Here is a 17050-nt window from a genome sequence, read left to right as displayed (position 1 = left end):
CAATCATGCTCTTAGCAATAATAAAAATTTCAAGCTGAAATTAAGCGCCTTATTTATAAGATACTAAGAACAGCATCATACAATATCTTCCTTGCATGAAACTGACTATATACCCACCATCAGGGAAAAGTCAAGTTCAGCTACTTTCACTAATGACCAAGAATGGGTTGCTTCCCACATTCTTACCTGATTTCCAATGCGATCGGCAGTTTCATCTGACAAACCTGTTTCTGTCATGGAGTAAAACTATGTCTATGGGAGTTCTGTCTTTAAAAGGTCACCACTAAATCCTATCTTAGAATTCTAGACTCAGTAGCATCACACTGTAAGATTTAAATGTAACCCATCAGACACATCAAATCAATTAACAGTCAATTATTTCTCAGAGTAGAATTTTAAAAATAGTAACAGTGTACTTAATCAAAATAAGAATCTAAGTAACAGCCATGTATTATGACTTCATAAAAGTTTATAGTTTAACCTATGCCATACATTGTTAAATATTTAAATGTGTAGGAATTATATGTCATGAGTGTTTGGGACATAGTAAAATCCGCTGCCTTCAATATATAACTATTTAAACATTTTTAAATCATTCAAATATAAATTTCATTGTACAGAATGGCTACCAAATAAAGGCAAATTAAATTTAAAAAAAATTGGGCCCTGGCCAGTGTGGCTCAATTGGTTGGGCATCGTCCTATGCACCAAGGGGTTGCTGGCTCGATTCCTGGTCAGAGCACATGCCTGGGTTTCGGGCTTGATCCCTGGCAGGAGGCAGCCAATTGATGTTCCACTCTCACATCATGCTTTTCTCTTTCTCAGTCTCTCTCAAAATCAATACCAAAAAAATCTTTTTTTTTTTTAAATATATCTTTATTGATTTCAGAGAGAGGATGGGAGAGGGAGAGAGAGAGACAGAAACATCAATGATGAGAGAGTCATTGATCATCAGCCTCCTGCTCGCCCCTGACGGGATGGAGCCCGCAACCCGGGCACGTGCCCTGGCTGGGAATCGAACCCCAGTCTCCTGGATCCTAGGTCAACACTCAACTGCTGAGCCACGCCTGGCTGGGCAATACAAAAAATCTTAAAAAAAGAAAGAAAATTGGGCAATAAGCCTAAATTCACTTATTAGTAAATTTCTGTCATAAATTTTTGTACAATAGTACACTTTATGTCAGTGATTAGAAGTAATGATATGGGTAATCTACATCACTTATTTGCCCAGTAATTGTATTAAGGTCAGTAATAATTTACATTATCTGGTAATCACTGGGCAGCAGAAAATGTGATGCACAGGAGACATTATTCACAAAATACAAACAAATATACCAACACTGTCTACATAGGGAGACATGTGAATGTGCACGAAAACAGAAATGTACTCTTTCATTCTTGGTTTGATTTTTATAGAAATATGTTTAAGGAACAAAATAAGCAACTGCTATAGCAGAATATCTACGTACTCGTAATCTAATAAAATCAATGGAGGGATACAAGGGAGCCTGAGAGAGAAGGATGTATACGAGCTAGTTTAATGCAAGACTTATAAACTGTAAAAGATTTTTGCAGCCTCAGTGCTTTAAGGAGTCCTACTCCAAAAATACTGGAAAGACACACATGGGAAGAAGAACCTCTAATACATCTGAAGTGATAATATCTGTGCATCAGAGGTCATTAAGAAAAATTAGCCTAAACAGATCATGAGGGGCATATAAAAGCTCATAATTCTCAATAATTATGTGAATGATAGCCAAATTGGGAAACAGTGATGAATTTAGAAGACTATAAAAGCTTAAGTAGAAAATATAAATATAAATACGATGACAATGAATTTGATCATTTGAGGTGAAATTAAGTGGTTTAGAAAATAAGATTATATAACCAGTATTGTAACATGTGGCCTAGATTTTACATATAAAGAAAAATATTAAAACAGAACTTATTAGGAACAAAGAAGTAATCAATTGCTGTGTGTGTGTGTTAAGGGAATGTATTTTATATACTTATTGTTGGATTTTTTACAGTAAGCCTAAAATGTTTTAAACTTTTTTCATGTGATATTACTATGTTTGAAAGAAAAGATATAAAATCCAGCATCACTAATCTTACCAGGTCTAAATAATCAAGAAATAAATTGGAAATGATATTTTAAAAGTTTTAGAAACAGTATAGTGAATGGAAATAAATTTAACATTTTCTATTGTGACAGGGATCCTTCCATGAATAGCTGATAACCTAGCCAAGTTAGCCAATGGCTCATTTTAAGAAATAAAAAAATAATAGACATATGATAAAGAAGATTTGGTATATACAGGGGTTGGCAAAAATAGTAGCTGTGAGCATACAAAACATGGGGTTTTTTTGTATTATTTATTAATTATTGTATTATTTTCCATATGAACAACTGTAAACCTACTTTTTCCCAACCCACATAAACAGATCAAGAGGAATTTATGATCAGGTCAGTTCAAGAGCTTTAGATTATTTTATAAATTTGAGGGGCAGAAAAACTGGATCCTGATGAAAACCTATGATTTGTTTTAAACATGATTTATAGAGCACTACTTTGTTCTAAAAATCCAAAGTCTCCATTTTTACGTGAAAAAACTGGAATTATTTATTCAGAACAATTCGGGATTTGCTGGTCATTTTAATTTTGCATAAGGTTTTACAAGCTCTCTAAGAAAGTAGAGCTTGGGATGTTGGGTGAGTGTATAGTCTCCAAACATGAAAGACACAAGGTTAAAATAAGCCAGGCAGAGAAAGGCAAACATCACATGACCTCACTTATATGTGGAATCTAAAGAACATAATAGAACAGAATAGATTCAGTGAGATGGAAGCATGGATCAGACTGACGATGGAAGCATGGGTCAGACTGATGACTCTCAGAGCGGTGGAGGGGGGTGGGTGGGGGGATGGGGGATATATATGCATATATGCAGAACCCAAGGACACAGACAATGCTGTGGTGAGGGACTGGGGAGGAGGGTGGGGGTGGGGTGGAAGGGGTCAATGGGGAGAAAAAGGGACATCTGTAATATTTTGAACAATAAAAAAAAATGAAAGATACAAGGTTATATGAAAGTATAAACAGAAAAAGATTATATAGTCTATAAATAAAGATTTTCTGGGAAGCTATTAAGTGCCAGGCAATTTATTACCCCATTATGACCCTTATAATTCTATTTAAATAGACATTACTCCAAGTACTACATGTACAGAAACAAAAGGTAAGAAGAGGAAGTGTTGCTTAGTGTCACACGGCAATTGAGTAGCAGAGATTACTTTAAGTCCCGATTTAAACACCAGCTCCAGGGATCTCACAACTCTACTCTAGCTGCACAGGTTTGTTCAGGGATATCAGTTTGGCAACAGGACAATCTAAAAGCAACACCAACACCCAAGGTCAGGTCAGATGAAGGGATGATGCTGGGAAGGAAAGGGTGTCCCTTCTTAAACTACTGGAGTAATTGTGTTAAGGACTAGAAAAGCTGGACTCATGCTAAATAGATGAACAGGCAGTTTCACTGCTCTCTTTTCTGAGGCCGAAATTACTCTTGTCATTATGATACTTTGTAAAAACCAGTCACTAATATTGCATGCAAAGGTAAACTACAAATGAATCACCCACTACTCCTCATTTGTTCCTCAGTAGGTAGCTCGGCAGGCAGGGGTATGTGCATGTATTTTGGCTAAAATATACTCCCACTATCTAAAGTGGCAATGTGGATACTGCAGTAAAAAGGCATAGTTTTTAGTCTTTTAACTTGGGGTTTAATGATATAAGATATTTTTGCAGTTAAAAAAGCAGGAGCATTTCATATGTTATATATAGACAAGATAAATGTACCAAGTATTGCTATAAATTTAATTTTTCAATCATAAATTAGAAATACAAACAAACTAATATTCATTCTTTCATTATGGTCTTCCATTAATTAAATATGCTACTGAAAGATAAAATTACACACCAGCAGAATGAGATGTACTCTGGTTATTCATAACTTTTATAAGGGTATAAAAGAACTTTTTTCATGAATTGGTATCAATTCATGCAAGACTCATGACACCTAGAATCACACTCAGCAGCATAGTTTAGCAGATGTTGCAGGAAGTTCTGCCCTGGCCGGTGTGGCTCAGTTGGTTGGAGCATCGTGCCATACACCGAAAGGCTGTGGGTTCAATTCCTGGTCAGGGCACATACCCAGGTTGCAGGTTCAGCATATGAGAGACAACAAACCAGTTCATGCTAAATAGATGAACAGGCATCTATGTTTCTCTCTCTCCCTCCCTCCCTCTCTCTAAAAATCAATAAACATATCCTTGGGCGAGGATTGAACAAAAAGAAAAAAGTTTTCTACCAATTTATCTGTAAATACTCTGCTCATTTTTTCCTGCTTGTCTCTCTAGTCATCAGTGAGAATATTTTTTAACAACAAAAGGTCAAATTTACTTTGAATTCTTTTGATAAATAAAAAAAACAATCACAAAGTAAAGCAGGTGGAATTTGCGTCTGTGCTAAAGCATTCCTTGTAGCAATGACTGGCTGCCAGTTATAGTGAAAGGCACTCTAAGCAGCACAGAAAGAATTGTGCAGCTCTGCCAGCGAAATCTAAACAAGGGCTCTAAAACAAGAGAGAGAAAGAGAGAGCGAGGGAGGGAGGGCAGAATAGAGCAGCGGCTTTCAAGTGGGGTGCTGCAAGAAGCTTTAAAGCATGATGATATAGTCAGGGCACTGGGAAATAAAAAATAAAAAATGACAACAGCCAACACAACAATAGCCATCTGGTGTGAATGAATCAAAATTATACCTATTTTTTGGTCAGATTGGCAAAAAAAATATATTTTTGTGTGTGCCGCAGAATTTTAGTAATTAGTTTATGTGTGCCACGAGATGAAAAAGGTTGGAAATTGCTGGAATAAAGGAAAGACGGAAAAAGAAGGAGGAAACAGAAAAGGGAGCGAGAGAAGGGAAGAGAGTGAACAGAAGGGATGGCGAGAGCAGGGAAAATAATCAGAAAATTAGCTGAGGACAGATAGGAAAATAAAGATATTGAAAAAAATGATGGACGGGAAAGTGGGCCCTGGCCGGTGTGGCTCAATTGGATAGAGCGTCGTCCTGTACACTGGAGGGTCTTGGGTTCGATTTCCGGTCCGGACACAGGCCCAGGCTGTGGGTTCACCCCCAGGCGAGGCGCAGGCACAGGCACATGGGAGGAAGCCCCTGCTGCTTCTCTCGCACATCGATGCTTTTCTCCCTCCCTCTCTCTGTCCCTCTCTCTTCCTCTCTCCCTAGAATCAATGAAAAACATATCCTCAGGTGAGGATTAAAAAAATAATAAAAAGAAAAAAAGATGGAAAAGTGGCTAAAAGCCAAAAGAAGGTAACAATTCACAAGTTCCAAAATGAAAATTACTAAAGAAAGAGAGCCTAAGACTTTGCAACTCTCCCCAAATTAGGACTACGACTAACTGACATAGTCCTGAACACTGGGACCAAAAAAGGGGCCGGGATCTTGTGGCCTGTAGGCGGAGTGATTGTATCTTCTATCACCTCCCAAAATTAGATTTATTGAAGATGAACAAAGCTCTTTTAGACCCACAAGAATAAGTATATCTTTCTATCCGTTCATGAGATGCAATTTTGTGTTTTCTAACTAGGAGGAAAATTAACCCTAAGGCAAGTACAAACACCAAAGCCAGAATTCAAAAATAGATGACTCATTAAATAGGAGCTCACAGACTTGACTGAGGGACTGGCTGAAGATTAACAGAAGTAGACAACTGGTACAAAACTGCATAATAATTTCTCAGATAATTTTACTTCCCCAGGCTGCCTTGGCTTCAAATCACTGAATTCACTACCTTAACCTAAACTTGCCAAGCCAAAGGAGTCTTAAATCCCACTTTTCTTCTAAACTAATAATCCATTCAGAAAGAATAATAACTGAGAAACCAAAGTGGATAGCCATGCTTTGGCACAACTAAATCTGTAATTAGTTGGGAAAAAAAAGTATTACACTTACTCATACCACTGTTTATTGTGTTTTCGGTAAAGCAACGTATCCAAGGCAACGGCATTGACATCCAGAGCTCCTGGGGAAGGCCACTGGTTGGTGAGGTGGGTAGTTAACTCTTGTCTTGATCTTAAATCATTATTCTTTAGCACAGTCCTGTGAATATTAAGATGGTGAGTGCTTTTGTCTTCATTGTTCTGCAATGGCAGAGGAACCTAATGGTATCAATCTAGGCCCCCAAAATTCATCTTTTTAAAACGGTATGTTAATAGACTGTGAACAAAACTATAGGAAGGCTAGATGGCACTATAGCTGTTTGGTTTCCTGCAATATGTGTTTTTCATTCTTTCTTGACTAGCTACAACAGACCACTTATGACATTCAGACTTCCTATCATTTCCACAGAGATACTACTGGAAGAATAAAGGACTCAAGCTGCCTTTTACATCTTACCTAAAAAACAATGGTAATATTTTAATGTTATAAGTTATCAGATGCCAGTTAAAATATGAAGGAAAGTAAAGATTCCACATGTATGATGTTCTAGCTTCAAAATTCACAATCTGTGAAAGTAATTTAACTCAGTAATCAAAAAATTAAAATGAATTCAAAATAAAACGAATGCAGAAAAAATATAAAATAAAAATTTCATGAGGGTCCTGTAATTGTTTTTGATGGAGTGATTACTAATAAATCTTCATGAAAATAATTAAATCAATGGCAACTGTGTTGAAGAGTATAATCTACTGGAAATATTTCAGCTACAGAATAAAGCCATTATAACAACCCATGGTTTCCTTCCAAATCTGCAGAACTTTACTTGCTAATAAGAACTTGCAAAAGAACTAGTTTTTTGCCAAAATTTCTACTTCTCAAATTAACTGATCGTTGTCACCAGATGAATTCGACATTTGAATTGGTGGTTAAAGATAATTTAAAAGCATAATTCTGTGTGCAGAGGTCTTATTCTACATCTGAAAGACCTTAACAGACCACCTAGGCCGCCGGCATTCTCCAACTGTAGTCCGCAACCTCCATGCACCAAGGTTCTGAGCCATCAGCTCGGGCGTGGGAAGTAGTATGCACTTGCCACTAATTTTCAGAGATGATAACTGTTCTGTTGTGGGGCAGAGTCAGCAGTGTGCTAGCGAGACAATACTGCACATGAGAAAATCAGCCTGCACAACACCTCTGGCTGTCAACATGTTTCTAATGGAATAACCCCATTTAATATGACTCTAACAAGCTACATCCGAATGTTTCTGATTTTACAGGATACCTGTGTCCATTTAAAAATATTTGTTCCACTATGTCCACAAAGAAATACTATCTGATGTAAACACTAGCTTCTCTCTCAGAATGGAATACTACAAGTTAAATAAGCAGAAGTCAGTCGGAATGTATTTCATTAAGATATTCTTTTAGGGTAGGTCCAACAATTTCATTTCACTGGACAGAAATACATGTTTAAAAGGACTATTAAGGTACTTTAATATTGCTTTTTATGAAAACAGTAAAGAATAATTAGAAAAATTTTAAGATTGACAGAAAAATTATATAAAACAGAAACGGGGATCACTGGCCAGACAATCTATTATAAACTAATGTTATTTTGAGTTCTCTTACTACATTTTTCTCTTTTGGAGGTCTCTATATTCCCTCTCTCTAAGGTCTCTAGCGAATGTCACTGGAAAACTCAACTCCAGTGTCATATCTGGAGTACAGGAAATAGAGCAGAATTCAGAAAGGCAAATGCATTTGTGAGGAAACGGCACTGGTAGAACTTGGTCAATGATGAGTAATTGAACTATCTCCAATTTATAATATATTCATTCTAGGAAGTAAAAACTTTTACACCACATAAACTGGAAACAGAAACTGAAGTTTCATAGAAGTTTTTACACACTATTTGTCCATGGAGAATTTCTGCCTAATGACAAATTGACGTATTGTCTTTAGACCTTTGTGCTTAGAAATTCTAATGGTAATCATTTTCTATGGGAAGCTGCCTGGCCCGCCGAACAGGGGATAAGAGATTTCAGTGTAGAGAGCAGTAGTAGTTTTCATCCACGCCACATCTGTTTCGCACCCCTGTGCGGACAGTGCAGAGAGTAAATCCTGGCACTTGCGCTGCCACTATGAAAAGAAAAAGTTCCTGGAGGACCCCTGGGTAGGGCCGTTTCTTTTGCCACTCACTCCAGTACACTAGGGGATGGGCAGATGAATTAAGTTAGGTTGAAAATCCCATCCCTGAATTCTGAATCTTGACTAGTCTATTTAGAGTAATAGAAGAGTTTCCTCATTCTAGCAGTGAAGTCCTGGCTAAAATATAGCAGCAAAGGGACATTCCTAAGTTCCTATTTTCCAACCCTCTGAAATACCTTGACCTAACTCCTTCCAGGCCTACTTTTCCAGTCTTTCTATCCATTCCATGAGTTGTTGACATCAATATAATAAATTCTCTTTGTGCTTAAGTTTTAGTTGCAATAAAAAAATCCTATTACTTACCTTATATCAAGCAAAATATACCTAATGAATTTCAAGACCTACTCAAAAGTAACCCAACTGATGTTGATATGAAGAATCTGTATATTTTTCTCATTTGGCCAAACTTAAAAATAGGTTCATTTTAAATTATTCAACAATTACTGTTATTTTATAATGCAAAAATCATTTTAATGGTAAAAGGAGGTGATAATTGCCATTTAACTTTAATTAAAATTCCAAGAAATGGTAATGCTACTAAAGTTATCTAAATCCTGAATCATTCTGTATGAGCTATGCCACATATATATACTACAAGTCAAATTTAACATTCTCTCTTTAAGGTAATAATTCTCAGAAAGATATACTAAAGGAAAATTGTTAAGAAAGTAACAATAATATGTTTATCACAGCTAATTTTAAGAACTTTCTGTGGTACCTACCTCTAAAGTGCTAGTCGGCTAATTTATCTTCAGATTCTCAATAAGAATTATTCAGGAATTGAACCACAAAACAACATGATCCAATCTTTTATCCCTGCAGTTTTAATGGGGTATAACTGACTATTTAAAACTGTATACTTTAAAAGTATACAACATGATGATTTGATATATGTATACAATGTGAAATAATCACACTCAAGGTAATTAACATATTCATCCCCTCACACACGTGTGTGTGTGTGTGTGTGTGTGTGTGTGTGTGTGTGTGTGTGTGATGGGAACACTTAAGATCTACCCTCTTAGAAAATTTCAAGTATCTAATACAGTATTGTTAACTATACTAACGTTGCTGTACATTAGATCTCCAGAATTTTTTCATCTTGCATAACTGAAACTTTGTACCCCTGACCAACATCTCTCCATTTCCCTCTCTCCCCAGGCCCTGGTAACAACCATTCTACTCTCTACTTCTATGAATTTGACTACTTTAGATTCCACATATAAGCAAGATCATACACTATTTGTCTTTTAGCATTTATTTCACTTAGCATAATGTCCTCCAAGTTTATCCATGTTGTTGCAAACAGTCTGTTGTGTATGTATATAAACACAGGATATATGTGTGTATATATATGTATATACACCCCTGTATATACATATACATACACATATACATACATCATATAGGTGTCCCAAAAAAGATATATACACTTTAACAGCGGATTTCCATTACATTTTGAAAATGAAATGTATTTTAATAAACACTGCCTTTAAAATTATTCTAAGTGTATACATTTTGGGGGGGCACCCTGTATATTTATCACATTTTCTTTATCCATTCATCCATCGATGGACACTGAAGTTGCTCCCACCTCCTGGCTAATGTGAAGAATGCTGACACTAACATGAGAGCGAGGATAACTGTTTGAGATCCTGATTTCATTTCCTTTGCATGAATACCCAGAAGTGGGATTGCTGGATCATAAGACAGTTCCATTTTTAATTTTTTGAGGACTCCCCATACTGTTTTCCAAAGTGGCTGTACTAATGTACATTTCCAACAAGAGTGTACAAGTGGTCCCTTTTAACCACATCCTCACCAAAACTTACCTATCGTCTGATAACAGACATCCTAACAGGTGTGGGGAGGTATCTCATTGTGATTATGATTCGCATTTCCCTGATGACTAGTGAAGCTGAGCATCTTTTCATATACCTGTTGGTAATTTGTACGTCTTCTTTGAAGAAATATCTATTCAAGTCCTTTGACCACTTTTAATTGGATTACTTTTTGCTATTGAGTTGTATGAGTTCCTTATGTATTTTGGATATTAACTCCTTATCAGATAGATGGCAAATGGTTTCTCCCATCTATTGGTTGCCCTTTTTCTCTGCTGATTGGTCCTTTCCCGTGCAGAATTTTTACTAGTTTGATGAATTCATTTTTCTATTTTTGCTCTTGTTGCCTGTTTTTTTGATTCATATCCAAAAATTCATTGCATAGAACAATGTCATGAAGCTATTTCCCTATGTTCTCTCCCAGTGGTTTAACTGTCTCACGTCTTATATTTAAGTCTTTAATCCATTTTGACTTGATTTTTGTAAATGGTGTATGACAGAAGGATCCAATTTCATTCTTCCATATGTGGATATACAGCTTTCCCAATACCATTTACAAAAGAAAGCATCCTGTTCCCATGTGTGTTCTTCGTCCCATTGTCAAAGATCAGTTAGTTGACTGTAGATGCCTGGACTTATTTCTGGGCTCTCTATTCTGTTCCAATGATCTACCTCTCTGTTTTAATGTTAGTACTATACTGTTTTGATTACTGTAAACTTATAATATATTTTGATATCAGGAAATCCAATGCCACCAGCTTTACTCTTTTTCTCAGAATTCCTTTGGCTATTAGGAGCCTTTTTGGTTCCATATAAATTTTACGATTGTTTTTTCTATTTCTGTGAAAAATGCCACTGGGATTTTGACATGGATTTCACTGAATTTGCATATCATTTTGCATAGTGTGGACGTTTTAACAATATTAATTCCTCCAATCCAAGAACACAGGATGCCTTTCCATTTATGTGTCTTAATTTCCTTCACCAATGTTTTTACATTTTCAGTGTACAAATCTTTCACCTCTTTAAGTTTATTGCTAAGTATTTTATTCTTGTTGCTATTGTGAATAGGATTTTCTTAAAAATTTCCTTTTCTGATAGTTCGTTGTTTGTATATAAAAACATGATTGATTTTTATATGCTAATTTTGTATTCTGCAACTTTGCTGAATTTATTAGTTCTAACAGTTCTGTTGTTGTCTTTATTTGCTATATATATTTAGGTGATCTGATGTTAAGTGTGTGTGTATATTTATATTTTCTGTATCTTTCTGTTGAATTGGCCCTTTTATCATTATATAATGACCTTTTTTTTTTGCCTCTAGACACAGTATTAGACTTAAAGCCTATTTTGTCTGATAAAATGCAGACACCCTACTTTCTCTTAGTTACCATTTATATGAAATATCTTTTTCCATCCCTTCCCTTTCAGCCTATGTGTATCTTTAAATCAGAAGCCAGTCTCTTGTTGATGCATATCAATGGGTTCTGTTCTTAAGTCCATTCAGTCACTCTGTGCCTTTGATGGGTGAGTGTAATCCACTTACATTTAAGGCGATTGCTGAGTGGAGACTTACTGCTGTCACTTTTGTTGCTGTTTCATCTGTTTTGCAGTTGTTTTGTCTTTCTCTTTCTCTTTCACTGTCCTTTGTTACTTGATAATTTTTTGTAGTGATTTCTTTTCTCTTTACCTTTTGTGTTTCTATTATAGATATGTTCTTTGTAGTTAACCTGAGTCTTGAATAATATAGCTTAGAGTTATAGCTTCCTATTTTACATTGATAGCCTAATTTCAATTGCATTAAAAAACACCACATGTAAAGCACTTTGAGAGTGCTTTATTTTTTCAGTATTTATGCCCTTTTCAAATTTTTTAAAAATAATTCTTTATTTTTCAGTTTTAGCTGACATACAATATTATATTAGTTTCAGGTGTACAACATAGTGATTAGATATTTATGTAACTTATGAAGTGATCACCACTATAGCACCCATCTGATACCACACACACAGGGTGGGGCAAAAACAGGTTTACAGCTGTTTGTAAGGAAAATAATACAATAATTAATGAATAATACAAAAATAAACTGTTTCATGTACTCACCACTGTGAACCTACTTTTGCCCCACCCTTTAGTTATTACAACATTATTGACTATATTCCTATCCCCATGACTGTTTTTGTAACTGGCAATTTGCACATTGTAATCCCTTCACCTTTTTCATCCATCCCCCAATCCTCTCCCATATGGCAACCATCAAAATACTTCCTATATCTATGAGTTTGTTTCTGTTTTGTTTGTTCATTTTTGTTTTTTAGATTCCACATATAAGCGAAATCCTATGGTATTTGCCTTTCTGTGTGACTTATTTCACTCAGCGGAATATCCTCTAGTCCGTCCATGTTGTTGCAGATGGCAAAATTCATTCATTTCTTCTGGCTGAGTCATATTCCATTGTGTATATGCACCATATCTTCTTTATCCATCTCTCTATTGGTGAGCATGTAGGTTGTTTCCATGTCTTGGCTACTGTAAAAAATGCTGCAATGAGCACACAGATGCATATGTCTTTTTCAATTCGTGTTTTGGGCTTTTTCAGATAAATACCCAGAAGTAGAATTGCTGGGTCCTTCTTTGTCTCTTGTTATAGCCTTTGTTTTAAAGTTTAATTTGTCTGAAATAAGTATTGCAACCACAGTTTTTTTGTGTGTGTTTTTTTTCATTTGCATGAAATATCTTTTTCTATCCCTTTGCTTTCAGCCTGTGTGTCTCTGAATATGAGCTGGGTCTCTTGTAGGCAGCATATGTATGGGTCTTGTTTTATTATCCATCCAACCACGCTTTATGTTTTGATTGAAATATTTAATCCATTTACATTTAAAGTAATTATGGATAGGTATATAGTTATTGCCATTTTATTACTCATATTTTTAGTCTTTCTTCTTTTTCGTCTTCCTCCCTCTTTTCCTCCCCTCCCTTCCCCTCCCCTCCTCTCCTTTTTCTTTTCTAACCCTCATCTGAGGATATTTTTTCCATTGATTTTTAGAGAGAGTGGATGGGAGGGAGAGAAAGAGAGACAGACAGACAGACATCAGCATGAGAGGGACACATCGATTGGTTGCCTCTGGAACACCTCCAGGCTGGGCTGGGGAATCGGCCTTTGACCTGCAACCCCAGGTACATGCCCTTGACTGGGAATCAAACCTGAGACCCTTTGGTGTGTAGGCCGATGTTCTAACTACTGAACCACACTGGCCAAGGTTCTCCTCAAAAAAGTCCCTTTGCCATTTCTTGTAATACTGGTTTGGTGATGATAAACCCCTTTAGCTTTTTCTTGATGGGAACCCAATTTAAGTTTTAACCTAAACATTTTAATAAAATCTACAAAATATATCACAGCATTTTCATGAAAATTATAAAAACGTATTTACAACTAATATCAAGTAAATGTATTAGGTGGGCGGTAAAATATACATTAAATTATGTGAAGGAACAACCATCTAAAATGATCTGTAATTATATTTTTTCATGATATGTATCTTCAAAAGAGGGAGTCTGAAAAGTACAACTTAAATTCTCCTCTCATTTTATCCCAAAACAGGCTTTGGGATCCTTGAAGAATTTTTGCCTTGCTTTTTGTAAAAAATTCTTTTACTTCGAGTAAAAATGTATCATTTGAAAGTGAAGTTTCTTTTTTTAATATGTATTTTTAAATATTGAAATACATGTCAGTGTTAATTTACCCATTCACTATTTCATGAGATCTCTAAATATGCCCTTAATTGTCTCACCTGAACATGTCTTTGAGGGATATACGTAATTTCAGAATACTGTGGATTTATAAACACAAAACCTCTTGATGAAATATGGAGTCCAGCTGTCCTGTGAAACAGTTTGAAACAAAACAGCATAGTTTTCAGTTAAGGACCAAAGAGCTCTTTTATTTTTCAAAGGAAAAATAGCTCTGTATTAAGCCCTCCTTGGCATGACAGAAACATTCAATGAATGTAATTTATTCTGTGAACCTAGCCAAAGCCTGTAAAGCTCCTATACCTTCTAAATATATAATCTGTATTATATATGACAGTAATTTGCCATCAACATTTTATTTTTCCTAGATTTATAATTATTCTTCCCATGATTATTGTTAGCTTATCTTAACTAAGTGTGATGCAGACACCACACCACAATAAGACTCTGGGTTGTTCATAAACTCCAAAGACTTCACTGTGAGTCCTTTATTCCTTCTCCAGAAGAAATCTGTTTATCAGTGTTTTTAAAGAAAAAACAAATTTAGTAAAAATATACTGTTAATTACTGTCTCTTTTTAAAATAGTATTCTACATCCAAATTGTCAAGTAATTTGTTAAATTTCAGTTTGTGAGAATTTGTCACATGAAGGGTATATTTACCCCGTCCTCTAATAATGTGGACTATTTTATAGGCATTTTAATTTTTAATAGAGGCTTATCTCAGGTAAAAATGTACAGTTCCAATAATATTATTTCAATGTTCCCGCATAAACTATTTGCCGCTTTTTTCCTTTTTTTTTTTAAATCCTTACCCAAGGATATGTTTTTATTGATTTTAGAGAGAGAGGAAAGGGTAGGGGGGAGAGAGAGAGAGAGAGAGAGAGAGAGAGAGAGAGAGAAAGAGAGAGAGAGAGAGAGAGAAACATTGATGTGTCAGAAAATCATCCATCGATTGCCTCCCATATGCACCCTGACTGGGGATTGAATCTGCAACCTGACCTGGAACTGAACCCGCAACCTTTTGGTGTACAGGACAATGATCCAGCCAAACTGTTTGCTTCTAATAAAGCTTTAGTTAATATTTTATTACACTGATCTTCCTCATATGATGTTTTGAACCCATGTTTTCCGTACATGCTCTTCCCTTTACCTAGAATAACATTCCTTTCTTTCTCTCCCTAGGTCGCTAAAGCTCTATTCAAAAATCAACTTTTAATGATGCTTTCCCTGGACCCACTACTCCTGCACTTCTTCTATAAAGTGTATACACTTTTATTACCATACATATATACATGTTCCTATACACTCATCGCATCACTTAGATGTCAGTTGTTTAGCTGACTTTGATATTCTCAAAGTTATATTATTCATGTTTAAATTCTCACTATCTAGCCCAGTTCCTGGAACAAAGTAGTTACTCGACAAATATTTATTAGAAAATATTACTTTAAAGGTTTATCTTCCTAAACTGGAAATCTGATCTGAAACTGGTAACCTCACAGAGCCCCTTAGCATGGCATATAAAGCTCTTTCTCACCTGGCACACACGTCTGCCCTCTACGTTAGAGTAATAGGAGCCATCATGCAGTTTCCTATTTGCTGGACTCTTTAATCGCTTCATGTTTTTGCTTTTGTTGTTTTCACTGCAAACCCATCTCTTCCCATACTGATCTATCAAATGTCTAAACAACTTTAAGGAATTAATGTAACTGTCACCACCTCCTTGAATCCTTCCTAGTTCATTCTCCTTTATTTCACGCTGTATCCAATACAAGCCTCTATCATAGCACCTGCGACACCTTGTCACTCTCATTGCCTATATCTCTGTGTCCCCTGAGAGCACTCTGAGGACAGGAACCAGAAAAAATTTCTGTATTCTTAGCATCAAATGCAGCATCCAGGACAGAAGAGGGGTTCAATAAACATCAGTACAATGAACAAGTTTTGAATTACAAACAGTAAATTTTATCATTATTTTAAAGAGCTATAGTCCACTTTTCTGAATCTAAAGGACAACACAGAATTTTGAAAAGCACCTTGAAAAATAATCTAACATGCAAGGGAATATAGCAAATATAGAATATACTCTACTTCAATACTACTGAAAATTAAATTCCAATGCAACTTTCTTAGTTAAAATTACAAAACATCTAAGTAGCTCTAGTGTTCAGGGAAGCAATTAAATTGCTGTTAAGAGCATAATAAATATCACTTTGCTTTGCTAAACATCACAACAAACTTTTAGTCTAGTGGTTCTTTACCCTGACTATATAGACAAATAACTGGGTAAGCATTTAAAAAATTCTGATACCTGTGTCATCTCAGGTCAATGAAATGAGATTCTATGATGGTGGGGCCCAGACAATGCTATTTTCAAAAATTTATCTTTATTTTTGAAAGTATTACAGATGTCCCCGTTTCCCCCACCACTGACCCCCTCCACAAAGGGCCCCCCACCCAGGCCTACCGCACTATTGTCTGTGTCCATGGGTTATGCATATATGCATATAAATTCTTTGGTTAATCTCTCCCCTGCCAGTCTGAGATTTGTCAGTCTGTTCTATGTTTCTATGTCTCTGGATCTATTTTCGGTGATCTCACTTATATGTAAAATATAATGAACAAAATAAACTGATGAACAAAATGGTATTTTTTAATACTCTCTAAGTGATCTAATTTTTTTCTCCTGTGAAATCATAGGATGTAGAATAATAATAGGATGTATATTCCAATGCTACCTATGGCACAGAACACTGAGAAAATTTTGGTCTCTTTCAGTAGAGGTTCCTTATCCGTTTTGTCCTTAAATGCTGGTGGTCCCAATGATTCCCTCCATTTCTATTCTCAAAATCCAAAAACAGGGTCTTGTAAATACACAGAACCCTGGCTTCACAACTGAGATCGTAAATCCTTTCGAGCCCTAAATTTTACATTCATTATTTTAAAGGAGAGAGAAAAGGTGAGATTTCCAGGGTTTGGTCTCTTTCCTTCCTTTCAGAGATAAGGCTCAAGTCTACTGTCACTTATAAGCTCTTCGAGAAGACCTAGAATTCTGTACTCTATATTTTGATACCAGTGCTTAGCCAATTCAAAGATATTATTTTGTTTCATTTAATTATCTTGTGTCTGCAAACTTGAGGATTTATCCTCTCTCCTTTACCTCAGAGGCTGTGCTGATGCTCACGATGAACTTGTCTGCTGGATATATGTTTATGAGACATACACCT

The 17050-nt window shown here is 35.8% G+C and overlaps 1 protein-coding gene across 7 annotated transcripts in view; it reads right to left on the bottom strand.

The window, feature by feature from the left end:
- The window catches only part of RUNDC3B (RUN domain containing 3B), a 115940-nt gene that overhangs the window by 5270 nt on the left and 93620 nt on the right, over nt 1-17050 (bottom strand). For 5 of the 7 annotated variants that reach the window (XM_087821130.1, XM_087821131.1, XM_087821132.1 and 2 more), the window contains one exon: nt 6035-6181. The exons of the other annotated variants lie outside the window; for them this stretch is intronic. In XM_087821130.1, the coding sequence (XP_087677256.1) occupies nt 6035-6181 (147 nt within the window). The remainder of the gene's footprint in view (nt 1-6034; nt 6182-17050) is intronic. 7 annotated transcript variants of the gene reach the window in all.

This window comes from Miniopterus natalensis, chromosome 10 (assembly GCF_054644295.1).
Source record: "Miniopterus natalensis isolate mMinNat1 chromosome 10, mMinNat1.hap1, whole genome shotgun sequence".
NCBI lineage: Eukaryota > Metazoa > Chordata > Mammalia > Chiroptera > Miniopteridae > Miniopterus > Miniopterus natalensis.
This window is presented reverse-complemented; position numbering and strand designations above follow the sequence as displayed.